We start from the raw sequence: 23,449 nt of genomic DNA on the forward strand, positions 1-23,449 counted from the left end.
TTTTTTTTACAGTCATTTTAGTGTTTATAGTGTTCCATGTAATGCCAACGAAGTTGTAAAACTGGATAAAAATTTACAAAAAAAAAAAGGTTAGTAGGTTATTTTTTCTTTCACATTAAACTCATGTTGACATGCATATTTTTAGAAATTTTGAGTTCAGTACAAGTTCATCCCAATCAACATTTGTAGCATTAAACATCAAGGTTAAAGTGATGCACTTACAATAGAAGTGAATGGGGACAACTTCTGGAGGACTTAAAGGCAGAAAAGTGAAGCTTATAGTTTTTTAAAAAAGCACTTCAGTTAGGGTTTATGTTGTTCTGCTGTTATAGCAAAGTGTAAAACTGGATATAATTTTACAAAAAGTGATTTTTTTCACACATGCATGTTGTTTACAGCATGCGTCTACACTATTAAAACAAGAGTATTTTAACATTTTATTGACGTTTTATTGATTGACTTTCATTATGTATAACTGTAACCTAAATGTGACTTTTTTTTAAAAGAGGGAGAAGTGGAAATTAATTTTTGGTAATTAAAATTGTTCCACAAATGCTATTTATTTAGCTTAACTTGTTCTGAAGCCAGAATATGTCTTTACGGAATAGAAAATATCATTAGCTCAGTAGAAATACATTTGAAGTCGATAAAAAGGCATGTGTGTGTGTGTAGTGCCAGACTAGACCACCAACTGCTTGTGCTGTGACATTTCAGAGCAGTCGGCTTCCTTTACGTGCAAAACATTCTGACAGCGCTGAGCCTGATTTCTCAAGGTGACAGAGTTTTTGAACATGAGATGAAAACAAACTATTACTTTCCCTGCTTTCTGGAACAGGACGGACGGTCAGTCGGTCGGGCAACAAAGAACAGACAGGCAATGCGATCAATAACTGAAAGGTGGAGGTGGGAGGAAACGTGCAGGAAGGTGAGGGTGAGAAATAAAGACAGAGAGAGGGGTGAAATTAAACCGGATGAAATCAATCCTCACATAATGTTGGCTTTGTGGTGAAGTGGATCTGCTCGGCTGAGCTCTAGACATGCATGTTTTACATTGGAAATGAAATGTGAGAGCTCTTATGTGTTTCCATAGTAACATACTCAGGCATTCCAAAGAAGGTCCAGAGGTTTTTCTTTCCTGCTGACCTCAGTGCAGAGAGGACCAGAAACTTATAGACCCATGAAATCAAATTTGCCTCAATTTACTTTACTAATACATGTTTCTGATCTTATTGTGAACTATTCACTGGAGCATTTTATTCTGGATAAAAAAAAAGTTTGTTGTAATGTTTAATAACTCACTCAGTGGCAGAAACAACTTTGCTTTTGATCTGTAATCATTAATCCCTCTTAATTTTTTATGTGTTTTTTCCCACTGGTTTGTCACATCCATATTTCACAGTTCTATCAATTCCAGTTAATTTCTGATTTATTCACTGGATTTCAGATTTAATTTAAACTGCTTGTGAACAATCTTTGAAACTAAATAAGTAGATATTTTTCCAAATAGTAAATAAAACTAAAAGATTATTGGGTTATTGATTATTTACAAGAACATACTATTTCAGTCTATCTACTTCCAGATTTCATGTTTAATGTAAATTGTTGATTGCTGTTTCTTTGTAATTAATTGCAAATTGTATTAGCAATTTCTGTGTGAACATTGTTTCTGCACCCAAAAAAATTTAGTGTATGAGCTAATCTATATTTAAATGTATTAAAAATGAAAAATAAAATTGTAAAAAAAAAAAATATATATATATATATATATATATATATATATATATATATATATATATATAATATATATATATATATAATAATACTTTGTGTAAACCATTGTAAAATTATATTTACATATTTACTTAATATTTAAATATTATTAATAGGTTTGTACCAAAACCATATACTATGAACAATTATAAATAGTTTTGGATTGTATGTTATTTTACTGTAAGATTTATGATATTTTTGCTAGTAAAAGTATGAATTACTATATTTAGTTAAAATCTATATATGCAAAAAACAAGAAAATACAAAATAAAAATATTTCTAATGACAAAACAATTTTTAATTTAAATATAAATAAATTATAATTAATTAATATATATAAAAAAAAAACAAAATATAAAAAATAAAAATATTTTAAAAAAACTTTAATATATAATTATAATATAATATAGAATTTATAATATATAATATAATATATATATATATATATATATATATATATATATATATATATATATAATATATATATATATATTATATATATATATATATATATATATATAGATATAGATATAGATATAGTATAATGTTTATTGCATTATTTTAGCGTTGTCGTGTGTTACTTTTTTTTTTTTTTTTTACTTTGGTTTATGAACACTCATTGTCACCATATTCTTACAACATTTTCACTACTTTTTACTGTATTATTTAGTAGTGTATGCAACATCTACATTCCCATAAACAGATATGTGTGGCAGCGTACTGATACCTGCGTGGGATTGTACAGCTCCTGCAGGGCGTTTTTAGAGCCTTTCCGGCAGCAGCCCTCCGCTGTGAACGGGTTCCGCCTCATAACTGCAACAAAAACAAAGAGAGAGACAGACGGACAGTTAGAGTAGCCAATCACAGACTGACAGGAGCAAAATCAACCAATCCAGACAAGGCGGGCTTCACTGAAGCGATGTGCAATGTTCATATGGCGACTTCAACAAACACACACACATTTGTCTGAATGGATGCCCTCAGTAAAAGGGCAAGTCTTTAATAATGCAAAGCCGTAAAGCCATCCAACAAATCTCCATATAAACAATACATTTAATTCCAAGTCACTGCCTCAAAACACACACACATCTCTAGAGTGTGTATGTTGCAATCAATGAATAATTTAAGCATGGTAATGCATGTGTAGCCTAGATGCTCTGCCATGTCGTAACTGACAGTAATAGTTTTATACAGTTTGTCTCTCAGTAGCGAGTCCGCAGAGAGTGACCGGCACTTCTGAAATTACACTACATGAAAGCTAATGACCAGCACCGCTGAAATGGTGCCCTATGAAAGCAGACTCTGTGCTAAGATTGAGACGGACAGATTTAGTACTACATAGGTTTATTTATTCACTTTCATGTAACATTATCTTGACTTGTAGTGTGTATTTGTGTTATGTTAAGAGTAGTATGTGTTTGCGCACACAGACAGCATTGTTTAAAAGTGTGTTAATATGCCTGTAAGTGCACAGCATTCTCAGAGCATCTGATGTCTTACTGTTTAATCCAGCTCGAGGTAAGGGAACTGAATGAAACTGAGACCCCTGGGAACGAGAGATGAAAGGAAAACCAGAGTGACGGAAGAACAGAAAGGATGTGTTAATGAGGGATAGAGAGACTGCTGGACAAGAAACAGACAGTTTGGATCAGGGGGTCGACAACCTGAGGGGTTGTCTTTAGCGCACCAGTGATAGCGAGAGATGGCTGTATGTGATTTAATTGGCCGCTTTAGAAATGTTCAAATCCCTCGCATCTGCATGCCAGTTTTTCACTCGCTCATAGGAGGAAATAATCCTTCTTCATAATCCTGCGGTCTGTTTTATTTAGTGTAAATATGCCCACATGGAATCCGAACCTAACATTTAGGTTCTGCACATCCCTCACCATTTCCATGTATGTTAGGAATTTTGGCAAATTTTCTCCAGTAGAACAAATCAAATAGTGTAGGAAAAGTGTGCAAATTCTATCTGACCCAGTTTATGAAGTTAAAAACAAGTTTCGTCTTGCCTATGACACTTATGTCAAAAGGTTTGCCAACCTCTTGTAAAGACAGGCAGTGAGTAGATTATCAAAGCAAAGTACTTCATAAGATTTTAGCCAACAAGAAAACAAGCTTTGTTACTGGCAAATTCATACCTTTTCATTTTAAGTAGTCATGCATTTACCATTCTGCCAATATCGGCTATTTTGAAATGAGCAGAATCGTCCCGAAAACCATCCACATTTGGCCAAAGTGTTGTTGTTTTTTTGCATTGTGGCAGCTTTAAAAGCTACCAAAAATTCTGTTGATGGCAATTTCATTTTTTATTTTTTTTTGGTAGAATTTAAATAAGTGTTGTGTTTTTTTTGCATTGTGTCAGCTTTAAAAGCTACTAGAAATCCTGTTGATAACAAATTAATGTTATTTTTGGATAATTTTATGAGAATTATTGCATAAAGCAAAATTAAAGGTGATGCAAATTGTCCAAAAATGAAAGACAATAAGAATAATTTTTTATGGTTTTTTCAATTCTGTTTGGCAATGAAATGTAATTTATTTCTGTGATGGCAAAGCTGAACTTTCAGTGTCACATGATCCTTTCATACTTTTGTGGAAGCAGTAAACTTCTTTACACAGGATTATTTGATGAATAGAAAGTGAAGAAAGAGCAGCCTTTGTTTGAAACAGAAATATTTTGCAACATTATAAAGGTCTTTACTGTCATTAATTGAATGCGTTCTTGTAGAATAAAAGTATTTTCTTTTTTTACTTGACCTAAAATACTGACCTTATCTGGCCTGCTAACTCATTACACCCAGAAACAAAGGACTGCAAGCAATGTGTGTGTGTGTTTGTCTGAGTTTCAATATGGGTTCACCCTTCCTGAGCATGCACTAAAATTATCCCACCTGTGTCCAGGTGGATGGTGCTGTTATTAAATTTGTGGTCCATTGGACACACACCTGCTGTAATTTCCCATATGCTGACAACACCACTGACGGTGCCACAGCACCTGCCCCTTCTCCGCTGCATGACCTTCAGCTCAGCCGCTTCATCAGACATTTGGCCATTGTTTGTGGCAAACCATGTAGCGGGCAGTGTTATGAATATTAAGCTGTAAAGATCTGAAGCTGTACACATTGGTGAAATGTCTCGCCACTGATAGATGAGGATCTAATGGCAATATTTTATCCCAGAGAGCCGGGAAACGAAAGAACCTGCGGCACAGGGATCTTGTTTAGTCCTGGGGGAAATCAAAGGACTAAATGAGCAAAGCAAGAATGTTTCAGGCTCCTAAGCTGATCAACAAACAAAGTTTAAAGCCAGTGAACAAGGGAAAGGAGCACTGAATAATATATAGATGTTAAAAACTCTAAAAAGCTGGATTATTAACTAGCCCAGCTGTACACGTGACCTTGCGCTGCTCATTCCCAGCAGGCCTGTATCTCCGAGCCACGATCACACAGTCACATATCTGCAGCCATCCATCAGCAGAGGATTATGGTATACCGGAGGATTAATCTGTCTCTATCTACCCATAACATACTCTAAAACACATCAGTTCCCTTATCAGCGCTCTAAGCTCACAAAACCATAAGTCAGACTGCAACTAAAATACGCTCACTCATAAAACCGCATATACAGTAATAAAAGGGATGTTTTCAGTCAATAAAGATGACAAGGCTCCATTTGGACGAATAGAGACCATCAGATCCTCACCGATGCACACTAAAACAGACAGATTTTTTATTCTGAACCATCAGCAAGAAAATACTAGGGTTTCTCAATTGATTATAAAAGAAATGTGATTAACACAATAAGCTGAATAATTAATAAAAGTGCTTGCAACTATCTATCTATCCTTCTGTCTATCTATCTATTAATATGTATATTTTACTTATTTCCATGTTTCATGGAATGTTTTGTTTTGAACATGTATTGTGGTAATTCCATGGTATTCTTTGAAGTATTGTATCTTGGAATACCATCTAAATACCAAAGAAACATGGTTTTACTATCTGATAGCATCACTGTACCATAGGACAGTGCTTTTTTTGTAAGAGACCTTTTTTATTTATTTGTAGTTGTGGATTGAGACAAGGTTTCAACCTCATTATGGTTTAAATTAGCTTTCTACAAAATACTTCAATATTCACAACGTATTCGGTTGACTTCATTAAACAACGGCTGATAAGAATTGATTGAGTGAGTGTGTAACATGTGTTTATGTGGACTGAGAGGAAGTGTGTTTGTTTCCCACCAGACAGATTGTCCACTTTCTCTGATTAACTTTGCTGGCATTTTCTCATTCCTCTTTTTGCTTAATCATTTAATCCTCTGATTATCATTTTTTCATTTATCGAATAATAATTACTATAATGGCAAAAAAAGAGACTCTTTAAAAGACAGTGGAAAATGAAGAATATCTTATAGCAGGAAGTTTAGCAATGAATTTTCTGTTTTATATTTTCTTGATCTGACTGAACAGCTTTAAACACATTACTCAAGTAGGCAGAAGTGTGTGTGGGAACTTAAAACAAGATATTCTGACTCACTGCACCCAAACAACCACAGCATGATCTTTCCCATTCACCTGTGACCTAATGAATGAGCTCAAGGGTGTATGTGTGTGTATTGTGTTAAGCTCTTTTGTCAGATAACACTATTGTAGCTGCCTAATCCTCTTTTATAGATATAAAAGAGAGTGATAACAATTACTGGACAAGGGATATGTGCGTGTATTGAGTAAAACAGGTCTGAAGACCTTGATTTCTTTGGTTCATATGTATTTAGTTAGGTCTTGGATCTAAACTTTGCAGGACAGTGGCCCTTCGGGAACAGGTTTGGTGTAAAAGTTGTTCTTAAAGGGACAGTCCACCTAAAAATGAAAATTCTGTCTTTTTACTCTTATGTAATTCCAAACCTGTATGACCTGTTTCTGCAAAACACAACATATTTTGAAAAATGTTTTTGTCCATAGAATGAAAGGCAGTGGGGTCCAAAAGAACTGACTTTTGACTTTGATTTTACAGATAAACAAAACAGAAAACATTATCTTTAAAATCTAAAAATATAGTGTTTTTAACAGTCATCTTAAACTTGTATGTTTATGTCCTTATAATGAAAGTCAATGGGGTCCAAAACAAGTCTTTTGTTATTTGGCCCAATAACCACTGAGACACTTTTAATGATGGAATGACATGAGGGTGATTGTTCACTTTTAGGTAAAATACCACTTTAAGTTGTCTATAATGAAAGCCAGTGGGATCCAAAACAACTCGCCATTGACTTTTAATTGTATAGGCAACAAAAATACGGCAACATTTTTCCAAAAATCTTTTTTTTATGTTTCACAGAACAAGAAAAAATCATACAGATTTGGAATGATGTGAGGATGAATGTTCATTTTTTTTTCATGAACTATCACTTTAAAGTGTCTGTTTAAACTCAAAGTGTTTCCTTCAACTCAGATGACCGATTCTGTCCGAAACTACAAAATAAAGTGTGTCTCCACCATTAGTCTGACTTTCCATTTAGTCAGACAACTCAAGATGTGTTTGTAATGTTCTGCTACTACATTTCATCAGAGGGCAGTGTGGGAGAGTGCAGTAAAAGTGCAGTCATCTCTTCGTCTGGTCCCAGGATTGTAGGTCAACAACGTCGAATCAGAGCAAAATAGCTGAGAAATTGGATTCTAATAGCCCATGTTTGTTTTTTCTGTCATACTGGGGACTTTACATTGACTTCTATTGTTATTAAACTGAGCTAATGATGTTTTTATCCCCCAAACCCTCACAGAAAACTTCCATTAAGGCATTATTTAGTCTGTTTATAAAGCTGTTTTCCTCACAGGGACTGTTTGCTTCTCTGCAATGTAGATGATTACAGGTTTAACTGTCCTTGAGGGGACATTCACTCACACAGTTTAGGCAAAAACCAACCCTGAGTCGTAAATATGACTCCTAACTGCATTATACTTCACTGGACTTCTGCTGTGTGTGTGTCTGAGGTGTTTGTGGGGCTCTTTATGAGTGTGTCAGCATCCTGGCGGCGTGATGCCGACACAGCACTCTAATTGCATACTGAATATGGGCACACACACACACACACACACACACACAGCTGTATTCATTATCCAAACTCTTTCTTGAGACTATCGGGACAAATCTGCATTCTTCTATTTCCTGTTCTGTCCCTCTTCATCTTTGTATCACTGTCCTTGTGCACAATGAATGTACACGCGCTCTCTCTTTGGGCGACCCAGGCTGTCATTATTCATCCGTTTCTTTCTGCCCTCAGCATCTCTATCCATCCATATTGTCCCTCAGATCACATTACATCTGAAACTAACCGACAAAGGCATCACCTTGAAGACAGACAAAAAAAGAAAAAGGCTTCACGTCCCTCAAATTCACAAACACCCAGATGCAGATGTCAACGAAAGCGCTTTCTGATTCATATATTTGCTGCAAATATTATCCTCTGCTTTTTGATCTGCATTGCAGGTGGTCGCAGGATTATCCGCATCTGTCCTGCAACTCTGGCCAAAAAAACAAAACACATAGGTTTTCAAATCAAAAACACATACACAAGCTGTACTGCAGTCTTAAACAAGGTCCTAACTCACTGTCAGGCTGCAGTCATGTTTAAAGGTGACCTGGAACGATACTCAATCATACACATTCACACACAAGATGGCAAAGATAGTAAGAAGTAGATTATAATGAGACAAACTGATGTCTAATGGCTGTGTTTGGCTGCCTGACACCATCGGAGCTGATTCAGCATCAGCTATTAACACAATCATACTGACTGCTTATTATACTGTACATGCACTTTATTTAAATCTGGCACTTCTGACAAAAGTTTTGTTTTTACAAATTTGTGTTGCAATTTTGTTTAGAGATTTTTTAGATGTCAGAAATAAAAATGAACATAACATACAAAATTAAACACTTTTAACTTAAAAGTACTTAGTATGTACTAAATATATGTAGTAAACCATTTTATGCATTTTATTATTTATTTATTGATTTTTTTTTTTTGCTATACCTTTGGTGACAGAGTTGAATGGTTGAACAAAAATAAGATCAAACTTATATATATATATATATACATATATATATATATATATATATATATATATATATATATATATATATATATATATATATATAAAATGTTATTTTTATTTTATATTTTATTTTTTTATTTTATTTTGAACTGTCTAGCCCCAGTGCGTAACCACATAGGCTATGTTTGCAACTCTGTTACCCATTCAGATTTTTTCCCCCATCATTTTATTATTATTTTTTATTTCATGTTATGTTTATTTAATGAAAACCATGAAATCACTTAAATACAGTTTGTTACCCATATTCGGACATCAAATTTTGGTAATAGCATTGAAAAAGCTGCAAAGCTCTTATACAACAAATAGAAACTAAAACAGCTCATAAAATATTTATGAGGTGGACAAACAACATTTTCTGAAAGTTAGAGCTGTAGTGTATAATTTTTCCAGTATAAAAATAATTCTAAATGTTAAAATAAAATAAGTATACAGTCATTGGTGATGCCAGTGGCACAGAAATTACACACTTCACCTTCTTTCAATGACCAAAGGGGGAATTTTTTTTTAAGACTTTTTAAGCTTTATTTTGAACCCTATTTGTGGAAAGTGCTATACATAGTAATTGAAAATGTAAAACCCCTCCTCTCAATCACACAACAGTCGAGATGCTGGTGGTCTAATGCATAGGGTTGTTGTGTTTTTGTCTTTGGACCCCCTGGTGTGTGATAACACGTCTGCAGGATGGAGAGCCATCTGCCACTCAAGAGCTACATCCATCAAAACAAAACACAACAGACAGTCAAACAAGTCAGTGCGTTCCCTTGCAGTCACAGACCACACACACAGATAATGCAGACGTGGTGATAGGTTTCCAAACACATACTGAGAAAAATTACCTTTTATAACACAAAGACAGTGACATTTTTGACCTCTCACCTCTCAAGACCAATATGACATCTCATATATGAAGTTCATTCTTATACTTTGATGTATAATGCCCACGAGAGTCTCATATAGATCCTGAGGTTAAATATGATTGTACTTTCTGACATCATTGATGATGCAATAAAGCTTAAAACCATCGGCGGGGTGTCAGGAACATTTCCAGGCCAATGCCAAGCACTGCTCTGTGTGACCATGTGGGTAATTAGCTAGTCTCGAAGATGGAAGGAGGTGCTTGTGTCAGCTAAAGTGAAGAGAGAGTGCACAAAAAAGAAAAGAAAGTTAAAATGCTGCCTGAAGTCATTGTTCATATCCCAGCTACAACCGAAGCATTCCCATAGGAACGTACACATCCTGGTTTGGAGAATAGGAAACAGAAACTCGTCTATAGCTCATGCTGTTGTCATTTCAATGAGAGAAAACCATTAGAGCTCAGAAGCTTCATTTCATGTTGCATTCTGTATAGCGATCAAAGCCTTTTGCTTCTCACACATTGGAAGACAAAGCTTTAAAGAGTTAGTATAGGTTAGGACAGTAATGAGATGGAATAGTTGAAAATGCTGTCATCGTATTTAAATATGCTGCCTCAAGATGTGAAAACTATGGCAGAGGAGAAGATTTTCAGTGACTTAGAAGTCTGCATGATTGAAAAGTCTTTGATAATCATTAAACTCGATCTCACAAGGATAAAACTCTATTATTTACTTAAATATAACAGAAAATGTACTCAGTAGTGACAGGAACCTCACACGATTTATTCTTTCAAAAATGCTGATTCATTCTGAAACTTACACAAAAGGTTCTTCACCAGAGAAATACAGAATCATCTGCTTCAGATTCATTTAAGAACTCTGATTCATTCAGAAACTAAAAAACGTGTCTTTGTGAGTTAATCATTGAATCATTTGCTTAAGTGTTTCGTTCATAAACTAAACAAAAGACTTTCTACGAGTGAATTATTGTATCTTTTCCTCAAGAGATTAGTTTACAAAAACACAGATTCATTCAGAAACTTATCAGAAGACTATATATAAGGAAATCATTGAATCGTTTGTCAAAAAATTCATTCAAAAATGTTGATTCATTCAGAAACTAAAAAAGTGACTGTCTTTAAGAGTGAATCATGATATTATTAACTCAACCGATTTGTTAAAAAAAAAAAAAATTATTCGTTCAGAAATGAAACACAACCTACTGTGTTTTACCCATAGACACAGTGAATCAGATGTTTTGGAACAACAGCACTCTACCTAAATAAATAGTTATAAATATTATTTAATATAAATTATTCTTTGAAAAATGATGATTCATTCAGAAACTAAACGAAATACTCTTTACAAGTGAATTATTTGCTCAACAGATTAGTTCACAAAAAATGCTTAGTCATTCAGAAACTAAATGTGAGACTGTTTATAAGTGAATCATTAAATCATTTGCTCAAGAGATTTGTTTGAAAATGCTGATTCATCCAGAAACTAAGTGAGCGTCTGTCTTTATGAGTGAATCATTGAATAATTCACTTAACTGATTCATTTAAAAATTGCTGATACATCCAGAAACTAAATGAGCGACTGTCTGTATGAGTGAATCATTGAATAATTCACACAACTGATTTATTTAAAAATGTGGATTCTTTCAAAAACTAAATGAGCGTCTGTCTTTATGAGTGACTCTTTGAATAATTCACGCAACTGATTCATTTAAAAATGCTGATTCATCCAGAAACTAAATGAGCGACTGTCTGTATGAGTGAATCAATGAATAATTCACGCAACTGATTCATTTAAAAATGCTGACTGTCTTTATGAGCATTTCAGAAATGAAACATTATCTGTTGTGTTGTGCTCAGAGATGCAGCAATTCTGGTATTTGGGAATAACAGTACTCCTACTAAATACATATTGTTAAAAAAATATTGTTTAATTTATATATTAATAAATAAATTGTCAATTAATATTAATATATATTGACTTACGTACAGAACAAAATATGTGTAAATGAAGCATAATTGATGCTGAAGAAGTAAATGACTTCTAAAAATGATTTCTAAAAGTCATTTTTGGAAGTTTGACAAACCCTGGGATCATTCTGGTTTATTGTGTGGAAAATGGTGCTTTCTTATTCAAACTCATCTCCTTTTGTTTTCCAGAGAAAAAGAAAGTCCTATGGTTTGGGTAAATGATGGCAGAGCTGTTATTTTTGAGAAAACTATTCCCTTCATGAACTTTGCTATTGCATTCTCTCTTTCTTTTTCTGATGCAACTTCTCCTCTCTGTAACTACTTCTGATTTCAGGTCATTGCGGACAGTTTTGTAGGGAAACACAGCATCTAACCACATCTGACAACACCACCGGGTGACATCAAGCTGCAAACCTGGCAGATGGCAGACGTTTGTTTATACCGGGGACCCTGGGAACTAAAATGATGGATACTTAAGCTCTTTGAAGCAAAAATGAGGTATCTGATAAACTCTCTAAAGTGTTTACGCACCATAAGTTTTAGAGAGTGCAGTGCATGAATGTGACCCTTTAATCAATATGCCTTTCTCCAAACATATCTGTCTCTCACCAGATTTGCTTGCCTACTATGTATACCGCTCATCTCAGTGGCTTTTTCAGATTAAAAATGAGGCAGAAATGCAATAAATCACTTTAAATGGGTGTTCAGAAAATAGCTTCAAAAATGTAAATAAAGCTCTCAAAACTAGACTCAGCAATTAAAATAAAAGCATCTAACTGAGCTGTATAATGTTGAGGCGTGTTAGAACTACATTATGGTACCCATAGGCATTAAAAAGGACCTTGGGGGTTAAAAAAGTATTAAGTTTCCATTTAAGGATGTTCTCTCATTAAAAAGATCTGCATTTTGTCTCCTTGCAGCATGATGGATTGTATTTCAGTGTGCATAGATGGCTACTGATGTAGTATTTTAAATACACTGTAAAAAATTATTTGTCATGTAGCTTAAAATACTTATGTGGAAACATCAAAATGAACTTATTTAAGTCAAAAAATAATGTTTAATATGACTGAAATAACCCTCTGATGCATCTTGTCCAATTAGTTTGACAAAAAGACATTTTTAATCATTCATGATGTGATGTTGCAATAAAACATGAGGTGATTTACTTTGGACTTTTTGTATAATTTTATATACATATGTCCTCTTAATATGCCATTATGATAGCATTAATTCAACATTTATGAAGAAAACAAATACATAATTTAGGGAATATTATATTAAATATTAATAAATTGAATATTAATTATATATTACAGTCTTTACTGTAGATGGTTGAAAAACTTGCCTTTAAATATATATATATATATATATATATATATATATATATAGATATATATATATATACACACACACACACACACATACATAAATTGTTAGATTTTTAAAATACAATATGTAATTTTATAGGTGTATTTTTTTTTTAAGATTTATTTTTATAATACATTTCTAGTAACAACACCAGTTTTTGCTTTATTTATTTAATATATAAAATTATTACAGTGTTATTAGGGTTTCCTTACAAAATAAACACTGTTTTTTTTTTCTTTGTGAATTATTAATTCATTCATCAGAGAGTTAAGGGTCAGGTCAAGTAGAAATAGCTCCCTAAATTCAATATAAAATCAGATTTATATTATTTACTACTTCATGATCCTGGATTTATAGTGAAATAATTATTTATATATGCTATTCCAAAAAAAAAAAAAATGTTGTCTAAAAAAACATTAAATTAAATTAAACAATGAATAAATAAAATTACATAATAGTAAAATACAATTTAATAATTGTCTAAAACAACTCTCTTTTCAAACCACAATGCTGATGCCACTTACAGTAGACATGCATGGGCTTTTAAATAATGTTAACCATTAGGCAAATAGCTACTTAGGCATTGTTTTATCAAACTTGTATGTAAGGCCCACTTTTCACAAGTCCCATCTCACAGTTTTTTTTCTCAGTTCACTCATCAATATGTCATATTATTGAAGTAAAATGTGTTGCATTAAGATTGAGTTTTGACATACTGTACCTGGTAGCTATTTCCAACATGACTAATTCATATTCATCTGAGTTTGACAAAACTGGATCATTGTAAATGATTAATAAAAGTCCTCATATACTGAAACGATAAATAAATTCAGACAGGAACACCTACATGTATAGTTCTATACTGTATACTGTAGCATATATTGTAATTCTCTCTGTGAAGCAAGCCAGGCTCTATTTATAGCTGCTAGGCCAGAGTTTCTCCTTTCTCAAACACGCTTCCACCACAAACCTCTAATTCTGCAAGACACACCCTTACAGAAGGAGAAGGAGAAGAAGCTGCAGGACAGAAACACATCAAATAGCAACTGATGATATTGAAACCCACGTTGTCCGAGTCCGAAGCTAAACCCCGTGTTAACTGAGACTGCTTCTTCAGAGCAGCAGAAGCTCTATAATCAGGAGGAACCAGCGTAGGTCTAATGTATGGTTAGATATGGAGAAGCAAACAGCCGTCAGCCAGATGCTAGAAGACAAATGACACTTCAGCCACGGCATGACTTCAGTCATCACCTCTGGGCTGTTTGAAATGTCTCTTTTCATTGCAGAGTGTCAAAACACAACTCGATGTATATCATAGCCATAGTACACACTGTGTCCGCCGCACTGTAATGAAAGGATATGGCATGAACACACTCGTGTGCAATCTGTGCTTGCGAGACCTCTTTTTATCACACTTTTTTGCAGCCAGATCACTTATAATCATTATTTGCAACCTATTCTATTTGTGTAAAACTGTAAACCCACTTCTGAATGGCATTGTTGTCTGCTATTCATGTGGGTCAAATGTTGTTTTCCTGTCTCAGTGGCCGGTCTCATGCTATTAGTCAAGGTCTAACTGCGCTGATTTGACCCGAGGAACCTCATGAATGTTTTAGACTGAGAGTGGCATGAGGAAAAGATGGAGAGATACAACAACCCAAATAATGTGCTCACCGATCCTACCCCAGAGACTCACAATGGTGATCCATGCAGTCCATTACCACAGGAGCGTACCATTACTGCTCCACATGGGGGGGCGGACTGATGGGCCTCTCACATCCACGGTCCTTCTGTTTAGAGTGTGGTTTGATTAGATCACCCACTTACACCTCTAATTAGCTTCATTAAATCAGGCAACCCCCAAATTACAAGTGCGGTTCAAGCATTTTCCAGTCTGAATCTCCTCTCCCTCTTGTGCTCTGCTCATCTTGACAGATATTACAGTTTTGGTTTCTTACAGTGCTATTAATTATATATGGCCATATGGGATTATTTGACATAACTGCAATTGTTATACACTTTGAATTCCAATCACGTATAGCCTGAAATACCAGGTCTTTTCAGTACAGCAGCACATTTTGTGAGCACTCAAAACAAACTCCATCATAGGAGATTTGTGTCTCCCTTTGACTTAGTTTAACGATTTATCTTTTAAACAATTTTATTCCTAATAATAATAATAATAATAATAATAATAACCATTATTTATTATTATTATTATTATTATTATTATTATAATTATTATTATTGTTGTTGTTCACTAAAATAATAATAAACTATATTCATAAATAACTATAAACTATAATATTCCAGATATAATTATTATTATTACTAATATATTTAATAGACATTATTAATAAAAAATACTAAATAATTTAAACTATAATGGTCCAAATATAATAATAAATACTATAGTAAATGAGTAATAAATTACTATAGTAAATGTAATAATAATAATAATTATTATTATTATTATTAATAATAATAATAATAAATACTGTAAATGTTTTAACCCAGCCAACCTAAATTTTAGAGTAAATTAATAATATTAAAAATAATAATACTTATTATTATTATTGTTGTTCATTTACTATAATAATATCAACACTGTAAATTAAAAGCATAAATATTATTATATTTATAGGTAAATATTTTAATATTTATATTTTAGCTCATTTTAAAAAATAATTAAATTCTACCGTGTGCAATATTTCTTTGCAAACATTTGATTATGAGTAATCATACATTTCATATCAAGATGTAAGTGACATTAACAAAAAGACTATGAAAGAATTAATCACAATCATTTGTAGAATTCATCCTCAGCAGAAATTTCATAAATGTGAAAGCCCTACTGTACTGTATATGGCAGATATCAGCAAATAAAGGGGCCACAAAATAGCAATGGAATGAAATAGTACCCATCTGTAAGACTTCATGAAAGAAATGCAAGCATCATATTTGAGACAATCTTTAACACATAGATCTTACACAATGGCTGCTTTTATGAAGAACAATCAGCTTTATGTGTGTAAACGAGCACTGAGCATGAAGCAGTGAACTGCCATGCGATGCTGTCTGTGCTGTCTGTGTTTTGGCTCTTTGTTTAGTGTTACTATTTGGAGCATGCTCAGAAAATCAGGCCCGTAAATCACCCGCTACCTCTTACCCAAAGGCCCCCATAAGGGCCACTGTGACTGATGCCATGGTAACATGTACAGGGAAGTGCACAGTCTTCATGTCACGGCCAAGGGTGGATTTTTAAGAGAATTGTTACTAAAAATGTGAATTAAGCAAACAATAGCATTGAGACTTCTTAATAATCAGACTTTGTCCAGGCTTTGCAATTAAGCTTGGAATGAGACTCTGTACAGCACTACTATTCACTCAAACACACACCTCCACGTGATATCTAGGATCAGTTCTCTACATAACGTCCACGTTCCCGCTTTCACATTTCTCTTCCTTATTCTCAAAGCAAAATGGTATGGGTTTAAAGTAGCTGAAATACACACGCACACACACACACATACATACACATACCACAAAATTACAGACTGGAAGAGGACTATGCAACAGTGAGATCTTAAAATAGAGGGAGATAGTGGTCAAACCAGAAGAGTCACTCTGGATGCAAATTACTGTATATAAAAGAACCTTCAACAGTGTCACAACACACAAATGCTTCCACTTAAACACACACTAGTTATGTTGTCTGTCACTTTAAATGCTTGAACTCTAGATTCTGATTGGCTTGTCATTGTTTTTGTTGTTTATTAGCTGGGTAAAAAAAATGTTTTGAAAGTTACTCAAATAATATTGTTCCCTCATAACGAATATTAAAACTTAATAGTTATAGCTATACTTATATTATTATGCTTATTGTGCTTGTTGTGAACGGCCCTTTAGTGTTATTGAGGATTTTCCATAAAGTCTTTCTGCAGGTTACATCATTTTGCCAGTAGGTGGCAACAAATGACTGTCTTTATTAGAGAGACATAGAAGTTGTCATTCATTTAATCGATTTGTTCAATCATGCAGATTCATTCGGGAATTAAAAAGGTTACTAACTTTATGAGTGAGTCACTGAATCATTCATATAACCTATTCGTTTAACAGCACTGCTCCATTAACAAATGAAACAAGTGACTGTTTTTATGAATGAGTCGTTGAACCATTCACTCGACTGTTTTGTTCAAAAACAATAAATCACTCTGGATTCAAACAGAAATGCTATTGCTGTGTTCTTGGTTCTCCATATTTGACATATATTAGAGTAAAAACAGACAAAGTAACTGGCAAAACTCTGTCTAAATTGTAATTTACTCAATATGACTTCTTAGTTTATTGGTGTGTAAGAGTAATCTTGTTATTTCAAAAGCCTCTTTGTTTTTACAAGTAGCACTCAGAAACAGCCACAAGCTGTCGTTTATAGTTATAATGTTACGTTTTCAAATTAGTAACACAAATTTAGACATATTTTCTCATATATTTTCTCTAGTTTAATATGAGTGTCTCAACCAACTAGAGATAAAACAACATTGGCTCAACCAATGGCAGATGAGGGGGAAACCCATTTGAAAAAAGTCATTATTTTTGTTTTGTGGTATAGAAATGACATTTCAAATGATAAAAGTGATTAAAATGCTGATAAAAATATACACATTTACTTAAATTGTAACCTAAAATCTTGATTTTAAACAAAAAAAGTTAATGCACATATAAATATGGCTGCATATGCAGGCTTATACACCCATTTTATAGGATTTTAGCCCAACCCATGCAGTCTAGTATGCACTGCACAAGTTTTCTGCATTTCTCTCTTTCACCTCAAATCTGAACTCATGTGTCTCTTCATGCCCGATGCAATTGCTCAATGCCTCGATTCCTGTCATTGAGTAAACAGGGATTAAATGAATGAATAAACTTTTTATTAAAAGCAGTGGATTCTTACTGTATCCACCCATCATCTTATTATTCAAGGGACTGAGCCCTCATGTCCACATGCTTACAAACACCTACAAAAGGAAAATCATCCACACCACTAACACACATGCACACGTGTGAACACCTGTTTACACTCTCACACTCCATCCCCCCAAACACACATCATGCACGCCACTGTTTCCATGGTGATCGTTTACACCCCGTGAAATGTGGAATTTCTTTGTCGTCGCATATCTTCTCACTCGAGTTGGCTGTTTTCTTTGTCTCTTTCTAATGGCCTCTTTCATCTTTTCTCTTTACTTTGGCCTGCTGCACTGATAAATATATTTTAATCAGTGGACAGGATGAGCTATTAAGTATTGCTGGAACAAATCAACCTTATATGCACATATATAATGTGTCTGTATAAGACCAGTGTGCTTGTTCAGCACTAGTGTATAGATAACTCATCTATGGCCATATTTTAAATACACAATATTCAGGAGAAGTCTGTACAAATACACACCCCTCCTGAAAGCATATACACACAACAACACACACAGGCAAACCGTTTCCCTTATTACAAACCATAATTCACTTTAGCACTTTTCAAGAATGTAATTAATTTCTCGGCCTGAATGTGAAAAACTCAGAATTGTACCTGAAGTGGTGGATTTCACAAAGAAATGTGCAGGTCGTATTTCAGAGCCAACAATCACAAGAAATACTTAAAAAGAAGTTATATTTTGCATTGTGGCATTATTTTCATGACAATAAAGACCCCAAAAATTCTGTACACCACATACTTTACAATTTATTATATTATATTATATTATATTATATTTTATTATATTATATTATATTATATTATATTATATTATATTATATTATATTATATTATATACTTTGCCATTTAAATAGTGTATAATATTCTGTGATAATACTTATTTGGTGTGGAATATCAATGAGACGTTCCAATCATGACGTAAAACTGTAGTTCAGCTAACTTTGTCTTTTGCATGAGTATTAGTGTGTGTGTGTATGTGTGTGTTTATTAGCCATTCTCATCTCTTTATTGGGTTCATAGTTCATTCTGTCACTGACCAAAAATGTGACCTCTCCCTTTCATCTTGGTAACGGGCAAAAACAATAGCCAAATGTGGTTAGGTCCCTCTTCTCCTATTCTATTCTCCCATTAACAGTCTAGAGCTCAAGTCGTACAGGAAGATCAATGCTTATCAATACTCTCGCCAGCAAAACACTCAATTCAGCACGTGCTGACACTCCACGCTGAGCATAATGACTGCAGCTAGTAAGCTGACAAAGGCCCTAATGAGACACACATACACACACACAAACACATCCACACCATTATGCCCATAAGAAAAAAACACAAAAGAGATCTCATTTGATTCTACTACAAGTCTCCTGCTGATTTCTCATCTGAACAAAAGACTCCAAATGTTAAAAATATCAGCACACACAGTCATTTTTGTACCTCTATACTTACGCTGTATGTCAACAATTGTCTAATTTTATTCCTTCTAAGGACTTTTAGAAACAATATCAAAACCAAGTCACTTATATAAATCGTATCTGAGAACTTTATCTCTCCTAAGCCATAAAAGGACAACCTCTGAGCACTTCTTCTGGGATCTGCACACACCATGACCTCCCGAATCTGTAATTATCAAATTCAAAAAAGGAGCAACACATAATCACGCAAAACAAACTCGCTTTACCAAAATATTTAAAGCACTGGCTCCTAAAAAAGCCAAGTTATTATGGGATTTAGGATATAATCAGCCATACAGAGAGATCTCTTCATTCTTTCAGATGCGGGTGGCTGGCATCCAGATGTTAGACTTGGTAAATGACAATTTGCCGTTTTCCATCATTAAGACACGGCTCCTCCCACGACAACACGCTGCAGACGGTGCAAACTGGGCTTAATGGGCCTAATGGGCTGACTCATAAACTACAAACATGTGCATACCTTTTATCTCACACATATGGCAGTGCTGGGAATTTTTTTAACAATTAACCATCGGAGAGACCGAAAGGGCCAGAGAGAGGGAGACAGATGGGCAGAAAGCATGTGTCCGTCTGTCTGAAGGTGTGGCTTTTGACGTCAGCCAAAATGAAAGAACAAGGAAGCCTTTCAGATATGCTGGGGTTTTCTACAGTTGACATTTCTCCAGAAATACGATACAAGCTTATTGGGATACGATGCATATTTTGGGGGGCAGGTATGATAGCAGCAGCTGTTCTTATGCCACCCAAAAACATGAATCAGGGAGTGTGAGCCACAAATTCAATCCGTTTCAGCAGATGGATATCAATCAAATTGGTCTGGTGGGCTCCAACAACACAAGCTCTGGCTCGAACACAAAGGCATGGTGCAATAATGACAGCGAAGTGCAGCGAGGAGAATGTGGATCAGGGCCATTAATCAAACATGATTTCACTACATTTAAGTTACAAAGGCAAAAGGAATATTGCTTTAAGCATATTTGTATAATATGTGTACAGTTTATCTGAACAACACATCTTAATAACCACATCTCTTTTGTGACCACACTCACACACGTATATATATATATATAACTAAATTTGCATTTTAATATTAATATTAATATATATTTTTATTTAATATTACACAGAATTTGGCATTGTAATGTATATATATGCTATTATAATATATGTTCTTTTATCTATATTATATTATTTGCTATTATAATCATATATATTATTAAATAATATAATATATATTAAAAATATTATTAATAAAAATAAAAAATAAATATTATGACACACACACATATAACAAAAGTACATTAATATTAAATATAATTTTTTTATTTATATTAGTATATATATATATATATATATATATATATATATATATAAAATTTATATATATATATATTTTATTAACTATTAAAGAAATAAATATTATGACAGCTTATGTTAAAATGTATTCTGAAATGTTAACACTCCAGCTGCGCCAGTGTCCACATCTCTCTGGGACCAGCTTGAGCATGTGGGTGTGTGCACACTGATGAGAAGAGCTTGAAAAACAACGGGCCAACCAAGATCACACAAACAGGATATCCTGCATATGGACTCTCAAAAAATGCACAGAAAAAATCTAAACAACAATGAGCTCAGAACTGCAGGCAAACACTTGCACAATGGCAAACAGAGAGAGTGATTTGAGCTTTGGTATGTCATTTGTTTTCACACTGGCGTGACCTTTATCATTCATAAACATCAAATGCCAGGCCTCCTCAACAGACTCTGATGATGAAGAAAAAAAGACTGCTGTGCGTCAGGGAAAGTCAGTCCCACAAATACAGAAAGATGGCCTTATCTAAGCTCTCAGGAAGAACCGTGATTCTTTAGTCTGCTGGTCTGAGTCCTCGTCCCAGCACCTGAGTAACCAACCCTGCTTAAGGAATGTTGAGCTCCCTGCAGACATTCCTTATCTCTTCTCTCCTAAGACAATTCATTTTGGTTCCTTTCCAGCCCATATTACTTCCTATCTCTACAGTCCTGCCCAAGAGGACTGAGGAAAACTGTAGCTTCAGAAGTTGCTCTTATCAAGAGTTCTCAGTTATTCCTCATTTCATAACCTTTTCTCAGATGTTTCTTCTAGAATTCTTCAGGAGAAATAAAAACAGAGACATAAAAAGTGCTATAAAAAGTGGATAGCGTAAAAATGTGATGAGAAATCTCTGGCTTTTGATTTTGTATATTGACATATCAGAACCCAGACCTTTATTTTTAGAATATATCTGAGATATTAAAGAAATATTCCAGGTACAGATGCTGATTACCACAGAAGAAAAGAGGATTTTAAAATTAAATATGAAGCTTATCATATTATAATAGCACTTAAGATATTTTTTTCTGTTGAAACGTTTGTATTATTTGCACTATAGAGCTGTTTATATTATTTTTTAGTCATTTTGAAACAACATTCACATTATTCACAATAAAATCATGTTAGTGTGCATATTGTATTAGGTCTCTTGACTATGCTATCAAAAGAGAGAAAATATTTAGTTGTTTACAAATTGTAACCAATCACTGCAACCCAGATTTTGAGATTTGCGTCTCTTTCTCTGATCATCATAAACACACTGAAGCAATATGTCAGCCCGTCATTCAACTGCTCAGGTCCACTTGAGCTGCTTTCCAGTGTGTGTGTGTGTGTGTGTGTGTGTGTGTGTGTGTGTGTGTGTGTGTCGTGCTGTGCCAGTGTGTTCTCGGGGTATGTTTGTAGGCTAGAGTGCATAATCAGGTCACACATGGGGGAGGAAAGGAGAAAAGAGCAAGGACATGTGGCCATAGACACACACACACACACACAAACAGAAGAGGAAACTGAAACACCTGTCATGCCAAAGCGGAGCATAAGGGAGACTATTATATTACACATTGTTCATAAGCATGTGGGATGCACAGATGCGTTTAGAAACAGCTGCTCGTACCACCATGCAAAAAATGCCCGTACATCCCAACAGACCATGGGATGCTTTGAAAAAACTTTGAATTGAAGGAATAGAGCACCCAAATATTAAAATTTGCTCAAAATTTACATGAGTAGGTAAATATAGGTGAGTTTGGTTCTTCATTGGAACAGATTTGGAGATTTGCTTAAGCATTTGCTCACCAATAGAACCTCTGCAGTGAAAGGGTGCATTCAGAATGAGAGTCCAAACAGCTGCAATCATAATAAAAATTCAGAAGTTATCCACAAGACTCCAGTCCATCAGTTAATGTCTTGTGAAGCAAAAAGCTGTGTGTTTGTAAGAAACAAATCCATCATTATGGTGGTTTAAACTTATACCATTGGTTCTTGCAAAAATACCAGTCCGTAATCCACAATGGTTCACCCACTGAAAACCCCCTGTTGTCCTCTCGCATTAAAATCCACCAACATATTTGTTTAGAAATGTTTTGGACTGTTTTCACTTGTAAACGGTGCTTGATCTGTGGATATTTCTCTCTTGATTCATACACCAATACCTCATTGGATAGAATACTCATATTTTAGTTTGAATTTAAGAACGTCTTATTGATGGAACTCATGTTGACTTCTTGTAGATTACTGCAATGTTTTTATCAGCCTTTTGGACTTTCATTTTGACGGCACCCATTCACAGCAGAGTGATGCAATACTGATTTTTCCAAATCTGTTCTTATGATGAAATAAACTCTTGCATGGCTCGAGGGTTAGCAAGATTTCAGCAACTATTCATTTTTGGTGAACTACTCCTTGAAATCAGTAAAACACAAGAGGCCATGTGTCACAGTGTGCACTCTTGATCTTCTCTGAAATATCCTGTGCAGATGTGGAGACGACGTCTGGATGAGTGTGCATGAACTCATCAGTTTCTGTCTTGCTTCAGCATCTC

At 34.3% G+C, this 23,449-nt stretch overlaps 2 protein-coding genes across 3 annotated transcripts in view; one reads left to right on the top strand and one right to left on the bottom strand.

Annotated features, from left to right (window-relative positions):
- Positions 1-12,117, top strand: part of LOC109055997 (solute carrier family 41 member 2-like) — a 51,966-nt gene extending 39,849 nt beyond the window's left edge. The window contains exon 11 of the mRNA XM_042721759.1: positions 12,064-12,117. Within this exon, the coding sequence (XP_042577693.1) occupies positions 12,064-12,102 (39 nt within the window). The 3' untranslated portion in view covers positions 12,103-12,117. The remainder of the gene's footprint in view (positions 1-12,063) is intronic.
- The window catches only part of LOC109083740 (carbohydrate sulfotransferase 11-like), a 40,884-nt gene that overhangs the window by 16,093 nt on the left and 1,342 nt on the right, over positions 1-23,449 (bottom strand). For both annotated transcript variants that reach the window (XM_042721761.1, XM_042721760.1), the window contains exon 2: positions 2,498-2,583. In XM_042721761.1, the coding sequence (XP_042577695.1) occupies positions 2,498-2,583 (86 nt within the window). The remainder of the gene's footprint in view (positions 1-2,497; positions 2,584-23,449) is intronic.

This window comes from Cyprinus carpio, chromosome B4, assembly GCF_018340385.1.
Source record: "Cyprinus carpio isolate SPL01 chromosome B4, ASM1834038v1, whole genome shotgun sequence".
NCBI classification, from domain to species: domain Eukaryota; kingdom Metazoa; phylum Chordata; class Actinopteri; order Cypriniformes; family Cyprinidae; genus Cyprinus; species Cyprinus carpio.